The 17,339-nt window shown below is 45.5% G+C and overlaps 1 protein-coding gene and 1 long non-coding RNA gene across 2 annotated transcripts in view; both read right to left on the reverse strand.

The window, feature by feature from the left end:
- Positions 1–284: 284 nt before the first annotated feature.
- Positions 285–17,339, reverse strand: part of LOC138296653 (uncharacterized) — a 43,060-nt gene continuing 26,005 nt past the window's right edge. Inside the window, exon 2 of the long non-coding RNA XR_011203879.1 lies at positions 285–726. This is a non-coding gene — a long non-coding RNA (uncharacterized lncRNA). The remainder of the gene's footprint in view (positions 727–17,339) is intronic.
- On the reverse strand, positions 6,235–11,900 carry LOC138296652 (uncharacterized). The gene is made up of 3 exons (XM_069235990.1): positions 9,603–11,900; positions 8,432–8,491; positions 6,235–7,226 (listed from the first exon to the last, which is right to left on the reverse strand). The coding sequence occupies exons 1-3, from the start codon at positions 9,886–9,888 to the stop codon at positions 6,730–6,732; spliced, it is 843 nt and encodes a 280-aa protein (XP_069092091.1). The 5' UTR covers positions 9,889–11,900; the 3' UTR covers positions 6,235–6,729.

Consider the following 17,339-nt stretch of genomic DNA (forward strand, 5'->3'; position numbering starts at 1 on the left):
AATGGTGACAAGAGCTGGAGAAGAGGCATGGATCAGACCAATCCCCCGCTTGAAACATGCCCACCATACGTTAACACATTATGGTGTGTGCGTCCTGCTAGGAGACAGGGGGTTAAGATGATACCTTGGTGTTCAGTCTGTCTAAAAGGAGCAATAATCCGTCAGCTCTCTTGAAGTGTTCTGGGTGTTGGTATCTGCTTCAGCCTTATTCTCCAGCAGTCCCAGTATATAATGACACAAAATTATAATTAACTACCACATTTTTGCTTCAAGTGCATTTTACGTTCAGCATTACATTATTCTCAGTACAAATTACACAGGTGCAAACATTTGCTTTCCCCCTCTTGAGTCAATCAAGTATAATGTATTTTACCCAGGAGATATCATTGAGGTATGCACACCAAATAACTACTTTGGTAGAGCTCAGGAGACATCCAAGCAGGTCCTTGTACTAAAACTGTATCCCGGGATTTGTTGGGTTGGAACTGTACAACTGATGAATTATTCCTTTTTATGGTGCCCAAAACGACGATTCCACAGAGTCAATCCATCCTGTAGACTCACTGGACGGGAATTGCATGCCTTTTTCAGGTGTGCAAGGGATGTCAGGTAATTGTCATTGACTTTGTTTTTTCTGTTCTTTTCCAGGTCCGGAATCTGTGCAGAACTGTGGTGACAGGATGCTGAGCCAGTAAGAGATGAGGAACCAGGATCCAACTTCTGCCTCTGCAAGAAGAAACAGGTAAGTGTGGGTTTGCAAGATGCAAAAGGAGGCATAAAAAATGAAGAAAGCCAAACATTGCATGTGAATTGGTTGTGGCTTATATAGCCTGCCATTCAAGATGGCCGCCGTTTCACGTGATCAGTCCAAACCTTGTCAAAATTATCACAAGATTTCTCCCAAGCACATGCCAGGTCACAAGGAGAGAGCTACGGACTGGGTGCTGCTGGGGATCTCAAGAATACCAAACGTGCCTCAAGGCACTATGCCACTAGGTTTGTTGAGCATTCCCCTAGTTTGGCCTCAAGTGGGGAAACTTCTCTGACCATGATTCATGGGAAGTACCTGGGAGGAATCAAGAGTGGGGGTTAACATCAGGCATCCAGGGATTAAAAAGGACGGCAGTACAAATCCTGCAGAATGTGAGAGCACCGCCCCCCAAAGGCCTTCCCTTTGCCTTCAGTTTTGAGGGATTTCAACAGTGAAATATTCTGACCAATCTGGAAGGCACATACATGACCAGCCAGTTTCCAAGTTCTGTCTTCTCTCCTGTACCTCTTCCAATCTACTAAGTAAAACAATTTACCTCCTTCCTTTTTTGTATCAAGTATGGCTTTTACTTTAAGCAATGAATTGTTGTCCGATGTGACCAGAGGAGGTGATGGTTCTGGTCTCATGTCTGTGCTATAAGGCTTACCTAAAGAAACATGGAAAACTAGATGTATTAGAAAGTCTTCGGGTAAGTCTAACTTTACAGTCATTGGATTTAGCATTTGTGCGACCCTGTAAGGACCAGTAAAGCATGGTTGAAGTTTTCTACTTACACTCAATCTGAGGTTCTTAGTAGCTAACCACACTTTCCACTATGATGATCCGCATCGCTTTTGGTTCTTTCCTCACTTAATTGTAGCTGATCCAATGTTTTTTGGAATGCGATCAGTTCTGAATGGTGTTCCTTGATGGCTGGGATGGCTGCAGATGTTTTTCCCAAATCCAGGGGAAGAATTTGTGGGTGGTATCCAGACACAAAAAAGTAGGGAGGAATACTAGTACTGGAATCAGTAGTACACAACTACTGAGATGCTTAACTCATGTACCAAACCTAAGCCATTTATGGCCATTAGGCATCACATGGCTTTGCTCCAGGGACTGGTTTACTCTTTCTGTCTGACTGTCAGTTTGAAGGTGGTATGCTCATGGCAGACGAGTGTCAGTATCTAGTGATGAATACAACTGTCTCCAGAGCTTACAAACACATTGGGATAATCCATGTAGTTTCAGAATGTTTTGGACAAATATGGCCAGCAGATCGTTTGCTGATGGAAGCTTTTTTACGTCAACAAGGTGGGCCATTTTGGAAAGGGCATCTGTGAGCACCAGGATGATGGTGAAACCATTGTGGGGAGGCATGTCTGTGATAAAATCAATGCTTATGGTATGCCATTGCAATGTTGGAATGGGCAGGAGGTGCGTAAGTGGAGGAACAGGTATGGGAGACTATATTTTTGGTGCACGTAGCTCAGCTCTTGACAAAGTTGTGTGCATCCCTAGAGAGTTACTTCCACCAGTAATTTTGTGAACAGTTTTGTATTGTTTTCTTCACCCCTGGATGATCATCAAGAGTTAGGCTACGGTTTCATTCTAAAACATGCTGTTTTAGGTAAACTACAGGCACATAGATCAGCTGGTTTCTTTCAGGCACCATGCAGCTTGATTCACCTTCCCGTGTTCCTCTCCTAGGCCCATATTTATACTTTTTGACGCAAAACTGCGTTATTACCACTGGCTAACACCATTTTGGTGTGCCGTGCGGGTGTCAAATTTATACTTTGACGCCCAGCGGTGCAAACCACAGGTGTAAGTCATTTTTTTCTACGTACACTGCAGCGTCAAGTCGTAAAGCAAAACGACGTTAACTCAGCAGAAATGACTGTGGGTCGATTTACGACACTGCACACCGGATATGCGGCGTTTTTTGATGCAATAGCGTCAAAATTTCCCACAAACACAGTCATTTCAGCAGAGGAGGGCCAAAATGGATCCCAGATGCCTGTACAGACCCCAGGAAGATGACAACATACCAGGAACCAGCAAGGAGGACCCACACAAGAACCAGGATACTTTTAAGAAGAAAAGAAAGTGTTGCTTCAGTGCAGAGGAACAGGAAATCCTGGTTAAAGAGGTGACGGAACACCAGCACCAACTGTTTGTCACCTCAAAGTTGCCAATCAGTAGGAGAGAGGCAATATGGCAACAAATTGTTGACAAGATCAACAGTGTGGCAGAAGAGCGCAGAACAGTCATCGAGTGCAAGAAACGCTGGCATGACTGCAAGCGCAGGACCAAGGATAAGATGGCAAGGAACAGGAAGGCAGCACTGCAGACTGGAGGTGGGAGTCCTGCACACCAGGAGGCCCTGGACCACATGGAGGAGATGGTTGCAGCCGTCATCCCTGAGGAGATCCTCACAGGGATTCAAGGACAGGACAGTGCAGACTACCAGGAGACAACGCACATGCAGGGTAAGTCGCATGGGGAATTATAATGCACTAATGTCAACTGTAAGCGGGGAGGATACCAACCACAAAATGCATGGAAGTAATCATATACATGGAGTGGCATGGGTAAAGGGGTATGGCATGGGGCCATGGCCTGCACAGAGAGAAGCTGGGGCACACCATAACACTACACCAACAACAGTCCCATGGGGGCATGCTGCCATGCCAACGATGGAGCAAAGGTAAAGCCACGCCAGGAGGGAAGGGCACAACGTCAAACTGACATCCTGGCACACATCAGCCACTGTACCCCCTACATTAACTAGGGCCCAATTAACAACCTCTATTCATACCGACAACTGGAATGTAACAGTGACACCAGTTGCCACTACCACCTCCGCTCTGTGTGCAGCTCAAGTAGCCAATGGCAGTAACTTCCCCATGGATCACACACACCTAAATTAGAGAGTTGAGGATGACAACTCCATGAATCCCCTGAAACAAGGCAAAGGCTCCAGTCCTGTCAAATGTCAATGCCCATAGTTGTCGTAAACATCAAGCAATGTCATCAACATTAGGAGCTACACAGCACTAAGGTCACACCCATGCTGCATATGTCAGGGTCCATCCTGTGACTGGGTCACAATGTAACATCCCAAATGACATACTGCTCAGACAACAGCATTGAGGGGGAGGACACATGTAACTGGTCACTGAAATACACCTGCACAGCCAGAGGAGGAAATAGGACACTGCTACGACTATCAGGGCAATCCAATGTACCACACATTCCCTAACATCAGCTGTACACATTACCAATGCCAACATCCATATCGAGCCATAACAATGCTATGCATAAGATACGCTACATGTCAACTACATATAAGTAGATGTGAAAGATCAGAGACTGGGGCAGCTCCAGATTGTTAAGTGTGCTGTTAGTGCCATCAGAGCACCCACAGCCAGTGAAAGGTCTCACCATGAGAATGGAGGAAGACGGAGGGTTGAGTAATCACTATTTTACCTTTTACCTCACTATTTGTGGTAGTTACTATATTAACTTACCACAATACATGTGACATGCAGGTGGGGCATAGGCCTGGTAGAATGTCCATCTGAAAGACTGGAGCAATGAACACGAAACAAGATCACAATGTGAAATCATCACAAGGCAGGCATGTCACATCACAAATGCCACAACACAGACACACTTATTGTACCCCATGTCATTGCAGAGGACAATGGATCTCCTGCGGATATGCCTGTCCCAGAATACCCTGATGACATGGATGACGAGCTGACAAACATTCCCCAACAGACCATCCAAGATGTCCTTGGAACCCTCCAGACCCCACCTTCAGTCACAAGGAGGAGCACAGAACAAGCAGCCATCGCAGAGGATCCACCCACCACCCCAATTGTAAGACCTGCCAGCTCCAATACAGCTGAGGACTCAGACGACACAGGCACCAGCTTTGAGAGAACTGTAGTTGGGATACAGCGGGAGCTGGCCAATGAGGTGCGAGTGGGGATGCAAACTATGGCAGCCAGACTAGAGGGGGTGCGTTCGTGCATGATGTCATCTGCAGATCAGGCAGCAGCCATGCAAGTCCTATCATCCATCCTGCAAGGACTACAAGAAACTGTCAAGGAATTCACCACTGCAGTAAGGGAGTTGCCACAACACTTCGCACCCCAAACCTTCCACTGCATGCACGAATGCAATCGTGAACCCCTCAGGGCCGACCTGGCTGCCTACCATCGTGATGTGGCTGATATTCTTAAGAATCAGCAGATCCTCCTTGCTGCAGTACTGCCCTTAAGACCTCCACAGGCAGCAGTGACCGGGATGTCTGACTCCACGTCTTCTAACACTGAGGTGTGTGTTGCCCCTTCACAACCACCACCACCAAGGACAGAGGAGGCAACACACACATCAGAAGAAGAAGACATGGAACAGATCACATTCACACGGAAAAGTACCCGGAAGCACTAGTCCCTGCCACATGGCCAACTATTACCAAGGTCTGACAACAACTCTACTCAATGACTGTTCTGCTAACCACTGTATATCTTGTCAGCCTGCCCAGTGCTTGTCTCTCTCTTACTCATTGGCAAATCCTGTCCCTCTGCACTGTCTGAAACATCACCCCAGCATGTCAAAAGCATTTTCCTTTACCCCTTGTGTAGGATCACAATGGAAGATGTCACTATAAATGGACTCACAATCATGGACAATGTACACATAGCACTACAGCACTTTTCAATAAATAGCACTTACACAACAAATCTGTCTCTGGGTAATGTGACACATCAACTGTGCAGTAGATAACTGAAAGGTGCCTCCTGTCAAATAACATAGCTTGTCAATACAACTGTCCTGAAATTATGTAGTCATATAAATCTGCACAGTGGCCAGGATTGCATCATATTCTGCCCTTCCTGAGGGTAATATCTGATGAAGTGAGAAACCATCATCATCATGCTGTGTTGGACAGAATAATGCTTCCTCAAGGGATATCTAAGTCATCAAATAGTGGCCGCAAAATGTTGTCACCATGCAATACTAACACACATAACAGTGAACACAAATCTAAGCAAACACTCCAAAAACTGCATGAATGAATGAGTTTACATCCAAATAGGTAATCATGCTGAACAGTGTCACAAATGATCTATGTGAGTCATGAAGACGATACTACAAGAGTGTTTACGACAACTCATCTTATAAGGGTGTCCTTGAACATCACACTGCAGTCAGACCTTAAACTGTTCTCCCAATACCAAATCTAGAAGCACTGTTTGTGACTTAGAAAACATACTTATTGACAAAAACACATTGGGATCCATATTAACTGTGATTGGTGGTTGCAACGAATGGTGGAATCTTTGCAAGGTAGCTCTGGGGTAGCTGCCAGTCTTACAGCTCAGTTGGGATTTGTTCGTAGCATAGGACACAAATGTAATAGTACAAAATTAATGTACACTAATGCCAAGGCCATGATCAACAAGCATTTAACACATACTGCAAAGGGTTCACTATATATTTATTAAATGGTAATCACAGAAGAGGAAACTGAGGGAAAAGTCTTACCTACCCTAATCTACCCTGACTACTCATTACCCACAACTGTCCCTAACTAACCTATCCTAAACTTACTTATCACATGTAACGAAACGTTCTAAACATCAAACCCCCAGCCCCCTTATGAGACGGGACACATGGAGGACAACATATACTAACCTAAACGCATGCTATACTATCCTAAACAAATATATATTTTTTTGTATTTTTTTAGATTTTTGTTTAAACACACAAGAACCCCAACATAGCCACCCACCCACCCACACACTTAATAACTTAAAATAGAAAGATTCAGGACCCCCCACCCACTAACACTAACTAAACTAACAGCCTATACTAACCTAACACTAAGCCCCCTAAGCCCACTAAGTATGATAACAAGGAAAGAGGAGGGAGGGGAGGGAATCATGTACATATACCAAAGTCTAGAGGTTGGCCCTCCGGAGGGTCCGCTTTATGGACCGCACACGCCTGTTCATATGGCGAACATCCCGGCTCAGATGACTAATTTTCCTTAGCACACGGTCCTTCTTACGTTCCATTGCCTGGAAAGCTGCAGTTTCAACTTTAGCAGCTGGGTCAGTCTGGGTACCAGCGGAGGAGGTTTGGGGGCGTGTAGAGCCAATGCCTGTGGGCTGCCCTGAAGGTGTTGCACTGCTGGGGCCTGGAACAACTGCAGACTTTGGGACAACAGTCCCAGCTGTGGGTGGTGCCACCTGGGTAGAACTGGTGGTTGTGCTGGTAGTGGCTGTGGTGGGCAAAGTAGGGCCACCCTGTGGGAAAGCCCTCCATGCTCCGGAGGCCCGTTCATTCCGGTATCTACGGGCCATCCTCCTGAACCCCGATTCTACCAGCAGGATATGTTGGTAGCTCACGGTCCGCCTCTGGAACTCACAGACCTGGATGGGTGTCATGTTCGCAGCTGTGAAGACAAAGGCAAACAATTTACATTAGGAACTGCATTGTGTGAAATGGCACAAGAAGTAAATCAGACAATACATCTACTGTACTTGTAACAGCTCATATCACCAAACAGATAATTAAATGTCCCTGAGGAAGTACATGACAGGCCAGCCTACAAAGGTCATATCACACATAGCACATCCAAAACCTACAAGATGGGTAACAACTGGCATTAACTTGCCATCTGAGTTCTGCCAGTTGTCAGCTAACAATCATGCTGCACATCCTCCGCCAATGCCTGGGCTACAGATGTCAGTGTACGGGATGAAAAACTAAAGCCACATGGTCTGCAAGTTGTAATTGTACTTGCTAGTATAGTACTCATGTGCCATCCCTGAGTGTGTATACTATGTTCTGACCAAACATTCACTTATTCACATGTATGTGTAACATACTGATAGCATCAGTCCTAGGTACCCTATTCACAAACCCATGCCTGTGTTTGGGGGATGGGGTGGAGAAACAACGAACAATTCCAAACAACATGGACACCCAGGAGTGCATAGAAAGCTCAACACGTGTTTGGCTCCACACACACACCACAGGTAAGATCTATCAACAATTAGGAGTCTGCAAACCCTTGGCCAATCCTGGCGCCACACATGTCAGGAAATGTAGACCTTGGTCCACATCATGTACTTCCAGTAAGGCATGACGTACAACAGACACAGATTTGCAAGAACACCCATGATCATGATTTTCATGCACACCTAGACCATTGCACTCAAGTTCCACATACTTATAGCACTACATGTGGAAGTACATGCTGCTAGGAAGTTCAACCTACAGTTTAATAAGTACTTTGGTGAATAGGGAAGCAGAAGTCTGTTGGAAAGCGACTTGCAGTACCAATCTGGGAGAATGTGGGTCTGACAGGAAGACTAAATCTGAGATGAGTTCCAGTGCGACTCTTGTTGATACAAGTGTTATCCACATGACTCACCCCAGTTCCCATTGCGAGGCCTACAGGAATGACCTACAATCCCTAGATAATACAATAGGATAAGCATTGGCCAACTCAAACATTTTGAGAAACTGAAATCCCACTCATGGAACAAGACAAATGATTGTCCAGCGCATCACACCTTGCTATGTGTTAAACACACAGGAGTCCATCACACATCACCAACAAACACAACACATAACAGACATATCAACACTTACTGAAGTGGTCGGGGTCCTCAAATGTAGCCACCTCTCCCACAGTGTAGGGTGCCGGTCCACCTGCAAGGCATGGAAGGAAGAAATGTGCTCAGAATCTGTGCACTGTCCAACAATTTCAAAGATAAAAACAAGCTTACATAAGTAATGAAAGCCGTTCAGACATGATGATATTTCATCTGATATATCATGGGCAACATGTACATAGCATGGGTCTCCTGTGATAGTTAGACACATATCTACACACATGCAGTGGCCCTAACTATCATGTGGTGGCAAACATGCTCCTTCATTAGTGAGCAGAAATAATAATGGTGTGTAATCGTCTCATCATGTGCATCCAAGAGAGACATCCAAAGCCTGGTTACTTGAGGACTGCATTACCAGTCAAACAGCCTATGTGGCCATGACACATTTATGACACATAGGTACAATGTACAGAGGGACAGGGACTTTTGTAAGCCCTCATGTTGTTACAGGTTCTTCATTTCATGTAGCCCAGCAATGGTGATTTGCACCAAACATAGAGATATGAACCCATGTGCATACCTTTGAACTGCCATCCCTAATTGGAATGTGGCACAACAAACTCCAAATACCAGTCTAAGATGTTAGCTGAGGGCATCTTACACCTTTTCCGAGGTTTTCAAATCCAGATCTGACATGTATCCAAAAAGATGAAGGACCACAATAATCCCTAACATTCATAGAACTTCTGTGAACGCTTTCCTTACACACTCACCAGACACACATGAGACATATGTCTGGGCCACATTGCTATCATCAATTGACGTGAAGCCAGCACTCATTTTCTGCATCATGTAGTGTTTCTAAATTCAGTCTAGCTATTGTGTCAACAAAGTTTGCCAATATTTTAGTACATCTATACTTCACTGACAAATGTGACCTATATAGACATGATTGGCTCCTATTTTGTTTTGTTGTCTGACACAAAGGCGGCACCAAATTATATTAAGCAAAAGTATCCTGTAAGTTTGCAGAGCACATGCTTCCTGACAGCTAGCAATTGTAATCCTTCACATAGTGCATCAATTACCCTGTATGTTTCCGCAGCATTACACACAGTCAGCAACTTAGCTGGCAGATATTGTACAAATCATCTGATGTCACTACAGAGCTTTTAAATGTGCACATTTACATGATTTGTACTCACCAACAGGGCCACCAATCACTATTCCCAGGTGGTCCAGCAGATCTTGCTCCCTGGTGATGAGGTCAGCACAGCGGTACTTCAGCTGGTGGTCATTCCTCTGGCTCCCATACACGCGATGCAAGTGATGCAGCACCTTTACCCACCGGATTCTTCGCGCCTCAGTGTGATACCCCGGTATCACCCTGCCCCCTGCCTCGATCATGAGTGGGAGGAAATGGCACACCAGCCATATAAACCCCCCCAACTCCTCCTCACCCATCCTGCCAAGACGTGGCCTACCCAACATCTCAGCACTGAAAAGGGGAATAGGGGAGAAAGAAGAAGAAAGGAGAAAAGGGGGAAAGTAGGAGTACGAAAAAAAAAGTAAACTTAACAACTAAAAGAGCCCAACTATCCCCAAACTAGCACTACCCACAACAGACTCCCACAAACAACAAATACACTACAATACTGGACAATTGTAAACAAAACACACTCAGACAGTATACAACAATATTTATCTCACAAAGTTACAAGTAAGATTGCACACAGGACACCAAAGCACAAAATCACTGGACAAAACTCTGAACACAGCCACACAGTCTAGAAGATTCACAGACTGCAAAGTGAAAGTGAAAGTACACCCACTGTACATAATCTGTAAACAGGATATCCTATTACATCACATCCTGCATAAAATGGCCGCCGTTTTTATCGTTATGCATCCAAATAATAGTAAATTGTCTTTACAATTATTTGGATGTGGCCTAATTTTCCCTCCTGTGCGTCGAAAAATATGACCCACAATCTGTATTGGTGGAAACAAAATGACGCATAACGCTAAAAACGAATGAACTGGTTTGGGGGATTTTTTAAATTTTTATGTTAAGTTACATTTGGGACACAACTGAGATAGGCTGATTGCACCCACTTTGGTGTTGATGGTGTATATTCACATGTGAGACATCATACTGCAGCGGACCATGACCCGCTACTTCCTTAACAGGATTTTGACAGTTGGCTGACGTACTAGATGGCCATATGTGTGGCCTACATATATGTACTGCAGAATTTGGGCATGTTTGGCATCAGGAGAGGATAGCAAGGTGACGTACATAAGTACAATACCTCAATGCCTATGGCTCAATGTGTGTGCAGTGGCAACTAATGTAGTTGTTGACCCAGTGTGTGTGCATCACAAGATGCATTATTAAAAATATGCTTGTATGAATGTGAAGTCAATGTGTCCATACCTTAGATGCAAGTCATTGTGGAAATGAGAGAGGACATGTGTTAGTCATACATGTAGCAACATCGTTGTGTGCACTTCCAAGATTTTGGGTAACGTAGACAACACAAATGACAAAGCATGCACCAGATAGATGGCAGATGCTTGTTCATGTCAATGGTCCACAATTTCACCATCCTATGTCCTACATTTTTGGCAACTGCTTCCTAGGCACTTGTTGGTGAATCCCACAGTGAGTCAGGCACATGCATTGACGAAGTGGGTTCCATGTAATTGGCCCAGACAGCCAAAGGTGAACCACAAATGTATTATGATGCCACAGTTGAGGTCATATAACTGAGCCACAACTCTCCAGTGGCTGTGGTGGACCAGCATACGAGGTAGCACGTGTCCACATATTTCCAGTGATCAATTGCACAGAGGTGTCTTGTTCATGTGTGTGGTCCAATGTTGATCCTGTATATTTTTTGGGGTGTATGTTGTCACAGTTACGTCCAGGTCTCATCATGAGTCAGTGGCAGCTATTCCTGTATCTACTGAGTATCCTTCGGAGATCAATGTGAGTAAAGTCAATGAGGACATGAGAACCTACATGGGGATGGTCCCACCCTGTCACTGAAGATGTGTAATGAGACTGTCAACAGGGCAACCTTGGTGTGCTGAGTGAGATCATGTCTCAGGTGTCATGTTCCGGCAGGTGTCATTACAACATTTGTACACAGGTTGGCCTCTGAAATTCCCACTGCATCTGGGAACTTCATAGCCTCTGTGCTGATTATTTTAGCAGCTATTCACCACACACGGCCCATCAATATGTTGTGAGCAATGTAATTCAGCATGTGAACTGTCAGGGTCCTAACATCTGTGGACTTTTCATGGACATTATCAGAGGTTGCTGGTTCTGCTGGAGGCCCCTTACCCAATCCCTGCATATGGCCCTGGGACACTGTCACACTTTGTTGTTCTTGCATAAATGAGACCCAGACAAGGGATGGGCCATGATTTTGGTATTCAAAGACAATTTAACAAATATGGTTGTGACGGGTCGGACCGATCTGACCCGCCCACAATTGCGCCTAGTGCTATCTCTGCTGGGGTTGACCCGGAAGCGACCCAGAGGGCCGTCCTTCCTATTGGCTCTGCACGGTATTCGCTGGACAAGAGGGACGTAAAAGGGGAGGTCCCGGAGTGTCAAGGGAGCGCGGATGGCCAGAGCCGCAACCTCCAGGAAGCGGCAGCGGAGCAAACCCAAAAACTCGAAAGGATCAAGGAGGAGAGGACTCTACGGTCGTCAGGAGTTACCGAGGATAGAACCCGACTGGAACCAGGAACCCTCACGGTCCCAACCCGGGACGAAGATCGCCGGCCCCGGGAAGAATACGAATAGGACCCGCCACGCTTCAGGAGAAGCGTGGCCAAGCCAGGTACGGAGCAAGGGACGGGTAGGGAGGGCGGGAAGCGGGAGACGAAGGTTATACACAGGGAAAGAACACGAGCACGGGCACTGGGCGGGAGGTATATGGAAGGGGGGGGAAATACAAACGGGGAAGCACTGTGAGCACAAAATAGGTGACTGATCAGGAAAGAAACAGTGTCATCCTCCGGCAGGAAGGACCAAATAGAGGAATTAATAATGTAAAGAAAAGAAGTCTCAAGAGCCTAAGAAGAAGGGAAAGAGGAGAGATATACAGGAGACAAAGAGAAAACGGCCAGAAGAAAAGCCCAAACAGACAGGTCTGAGAAAAGACAGAAGAGAGGAGAAGAAAGGAAAGAACAGAACCCAGGGCTAAGGAAGAAAGAGAGAAAGAGCAAGTAAGAAAAGAGGAGGAAAAGAGCAGAAGACAGGAACAGGGAAAGAGAGAGCAGAGAATAGGAAACTAAGAGAGAGAAAGAGAGAGAGGAAAGGAAAAGAGAGCGATGTACTCAAACACTTACTGTGCCTATTCTTCTTCTGTCCCACATGCTTCCCGAGAGGCCTATGGAGAAAATAGAAAGAAGAAGACGAGATTAGTCCACCAAGACGGGAGGAGACATCTGCAACCAACTACCTCGGACTTACTCACCAGAAAGTACTCTGTAAAACAACAATAAACCATACTTACCTATAGCCACAATCAGTCTTGTGTACGTGATATCGGACAGCCTACGACAATAGTACAATTAAAAGGCAGATGATGCTGTACAATGTATTTGGGTATGCATTGATGAAGGACATGACAAAATACCCTCTGAGGAATGAGAGGTTTGGTAAAGCAAGTGTGGTACATATGTAGCCACAGGGAATCTTTAGGGTGACGCACAGACAGGTGCCAGTCAGGCTGACAGGATGCAGGGTCAATCAGTATCCAGCAATTTCACAAGTTACATAATCAGTGGTCTGACTAAGTCTGGTCGGAGGAAGAACTAGACAGTTGACATGTAAAACTGGGTATGTCCTGTGTTTTTGAAGGTGACACATGAACCCAAGGGCTGTGTTACACAGCTTCATTACTAGCAATGCATAACGGTGTATTTGACAAAATGGCAACTTCTATGCTGTTCCAGGCATCAGCAGGGTCAGTGCATGTTGAAATGGGTGGTGTGCATGGAGGTGATCACAGGTGTGGACTGCATCAGTTTCTCACAAGTCCTGTAGGTGAGATTTGCATTCAAATGGCCAACAGTACCTTTCACTCGGGAAGCAATCTACAGGTGATAACAGGGCTTAGAAACTACAAGCCAGTGTATTAATTGACCTGACGTCCATGCAGTCAGATGTACTATGACAATGGTATACTATAGGAAAGGGTGTAGCACACTGGATTACTATTGTTAGTCTGTGTGTGTAGAGGAGGGAATATCGGGGTACACATACTACTATTCCAGGGACATCTTCAGACAGGTGGGTTGAGACCAGGTGCATGGGTGTGTCAGGAGTTAGGAAATGGGCTGACATGTACATGGAATGTCATGTGCGCAATGCTTGTCAAATGTGTGGCACTTGTGCTGTCTATGTTCTGCTTATATGGAACTCTCGTCACAGATAGTCCTTGCAAAGAATGGATGCAGTTGGGCTTACTGCTGTCAAGGGTCTGGTCATACATTCCTGTTACTGATGCAAAAGCACATCAACTGCCTCATGTATGAGGCTTGTTTTCCCCTTATTGAGTGATGGTGTCTTGGTTGTGTGCCATATGCTGCGATGAACCATGTTTCCAACATGTATGTGTGAAATAGGTGTGCTATTGCCCTTCAAAGGTGAAATGTACAGGATCTATGTCATTTACAGTGTGTGTGTATGTGACCGTTGTATGATACGCATCACAATTGCTCTGGGATTTTTTGTGTCCTGATCGGTATACAGTATCAGCAATGCTCCATGAGGCAAATCTCTTATTCTGATAGTTAGAGATAAAGGTGAGCACAAATGATTAGCCAGACCATGATATGGTGATTATTATCGGTGTTTATTTACATTAGTTCATAAAGTGGTGATGGTGATTATATTTAAAAGAAATTGCTCACGATATGTTGGCGCCTACGCAATCCAGCAGCTGTGTTTTGTTGTTCCCCCTCATGTTGCAGGCCACCATCCTCCTCTTCCTCCTCTTCAGGCATGTGTGGCTCTGGTTCCAGGAGGGGAATGTTCTTTCTTATGCAAATGTTGTGCAGGATGGCACATGTTAGAATGATCTTACAGACCATTTCAGGGGAATATAGGAGGCTACCACCAGTGATGTCGAGGCACCTGAATCTCGACTTGAGGATGCCGAAGGTCCTCTCGACTATGCTGCATGTCCTCCTATGTGCGTCATTGTAGGCACGCTCTGCTGCAGTACTTGGGTTGCCAATAGGTGTCATAATCCATGGCTGGATCCCATACCCCTGATCAGCTGAAAGAGAAAATGAATGGGATCATGTTGATGTAGCTTTCCCCATTTATATTAGCTTGCATGGCAGTAGTTGTCTTGTGTTATTGTGTTGCATCCTAGGCTTGTAGGATGTACCATCTGCATTGTGTTGTTTCCTTGGCTGAACAAGTGTTTGGCTGCTGACCGGTTGTCAGCAGTATGTTTTGGGATTTGCAGTACAGTGTGCCCTCCCTAGCATTGTGACTTGTGATACAGGTGTCCCTGTGTCTTCATTGGGGGTGAGATGATAGTTCCATACACAGGTTAAAATTGACAGTGTTGTTAGCACGTTCATATCAATGTACCCTGGACATCACATACCTTTAGACTTATGCAATGGATTAATGTAAACATAATTGAGATGCTTACAATTTGCAAGGTGACATTTAGGCAACACACTCCAAACGTTGTGATCATTGACGTCTTAACATGAGGCTGTACAGTAATTTCAGATGTATGACAGGTTCAATGGTGACCTATGAAACATGGCTAGCGATGTCACAACCTCAGTGTGTTCCAGTCGACATGTTGCTGTTGTGGTGTATGTGTTGTGTGTCCTAGAGGGTTGCTGTGCAGTGTGTGTATAAGTAGGTTTTTGTACTTACCAACAAGTAGTCCATTGCCATCCCGTCCATCCTGGAAGTGTTGATTGATGGTACTGTGACGGAAGATGAATGAGTCATGTACACTCCCAGGATATTTTGCCACGATGTTGGTGATTAATCCTTGGTGATCGACAATGGCCTGCACATTGATGGAATGCGTGTGCTTCCTGTTGCAGTAGAGGTGTTCAGTTGCAGCAGGTGGCACAAGGCGTACATGTGTGCAGTCGATTGCACCAAGGACGTGTGAGAAGCCACTAATGAGGTTGAACCCCTGTTTTGTTTCCTGCTGCTTCTGCAGTGTGTTAGAGAAGCAGATGTGGCGGGGTGTGAGTCCAATGATGGCATCCTGTACTTTGGGCAAAAAGGCAGAGAATGATGGTTGTGATATTCCGGCAACCAGGGCACCAGTGTTTGAAAAGAGCCATTTGCCAGCATGTGAAGTACGGCAAGCAGCTTGGTTTCTGTTGGGATGGTGTGGGGTGTCAGCAAGGTGGGTGCCAACTGTGGCTCAATGTTTTGCAGCAGCTGCTGAATGGCCTGCCAGTTCAACCTGTAACTCTGGATGATGTAATGTTCCCTGAGACCATGAAGGGTTGTTCTGGTGCAGAATATTCTCTCCTGCCTTCTGCGCTGCCTTTGGGGTCCCTGCTGGTGTTGTGATAGCTGCTGTTGTTGTTGCTGGGCTCTGCGTCTGCGTGCACGCTGGATGAGAAGCACCTCCATGTCTCCCTTTTGCTGCTCTGCTGCTCTGCTGCTGCTTCTGTGTGTTCTGATTAAATACAGGTGTGTTTGCCCCATTTTAACACCTGCCCTGACCTAGGCGTTAAATTTTGACGCAAATCGGGCTGTGTGTCATTTTTGCCCGAAAGCATAAATACGACGCACGCATTTTTTGGACGGGAACGCCTACCTTGCATATGATTAACACAAGGTGGGTTGCCGCATCCAAAAAATAATGCACACTGCGGAATTTTGACGTCCGCAGGCTCGGGCATCAAAGTTTAAATATGGGGTAAGGTTTGCGCTGACGGAGCATAATTATGCCCCTTAGTCTTTTTCAAAAAAGACTCAAGCATTAAAAGGGCCATGATTTTGTGTTGGAAATGATTTCTGGAGGGTTACACATTTGACCTGGAGCCTCTACAGTGTTGATTCTGGAGAGAACATCCACTTTGGTATTTAAACTCCAGGGCGAAAAGTGATTACAAAGTCAAACTCGCAAAAGAAAAGTATCCATCTCAACTGCCTAGTAGTTAATGCTCTGGTGGTTTTCAAGAAATGTAAGCTTTTATGGTCTGAGTAGATAGTAAGTGAGAGGCATTGGGGAATGCAGTAGGCCTGCAACTGAATTGGAGTTGACATTGGTTGAGGAAAACTGAAAATTTAGCACTTTCCCCATTAAATCTTTTGAGTGGCATCTGGGGGACTGGTGGAGGGTTTATGACTGAAATATTCTTTGGAGCTGGGGTACGATTGTCAGTAGTGCAAGAGTAAGGTGAAGTTTGATGGCCTCCTTGAGTGGAGGGCTAAACTGAGCTGGCTTAAACAATGGTTTGGTGGAGATCCGAGATTCAGCTAGAGTGTGTGTGGACCAGGGAGTTTCTCTGGGTCGATATCTTTGCAACTCAGCCCTGAGCCCTACCTTCGCTAAAGGTAAGGCATGTAATTCACTCTGAATAGCTGCAAGGGTCCTGGTAACTTTGCATAAGGAAGGTGGACCTGCCTCAATGGACTTGGCCGGGGCCTGGATATCAATATGTCTTCCTCTAACTTCATGTTGCTCAGGCAACTGTTTTAATTCTTGGGCTTGGCTTTCTGTCAAGGTCATCCTGTTTACCAGTTGGGGCAATAGTTACAGAAGCAATATGCATCCAAGCAATCTTGTTGTAAATATGTCCCCTAGTATAAAATCCCAGAGGGGATCTTCACCATACTGGACAGGGAGCTGAGAACGCTATTGTGGAAGAAGGGACACCCTAGAGTAGCACTAAAGGGATTGCAGCGTAACTCTTGT

Source organism: Pleurodeles waltl, chromosome 5 (genome assembly GCF_031143425.1).
Source record: "Pleurodeles waltl isolate 20211129_DDA chromosome 5, aPleWal1.hap1.20221129, whole genome shotgun sequence".
NCBI classification, from domain to species: domain Eukaryota; kingdom Metazoa; phylum Chordata; class Amphibia; order Caudata; family Salamandridae; genus Pleurodeles; species Pleurodeles waltl.

Coding starts and splice junctions, on each gene's coding strand:
- LOC138296652 (XM_069235990.1), bottom strand. CDS start 9,888: ATGTTGGGTAGGCCACGTCTTGGCAGGATGGGTGAGGAGGAGTTGGGG. Junction 8,492..9,602: donor AGTGATTGGTGGCCCTGTTG/GTGAGTACAAAT, acceptor CATGCCTTGCAG/GTGGACCGGCACCCTACACT. Junction 7,227..8,431: donor TGAGGACCCCGACCACTTCA/GTAAGTGTTGAT, acceptor TTGTCTTCACAG/CTGCGAACATGACACCCATC.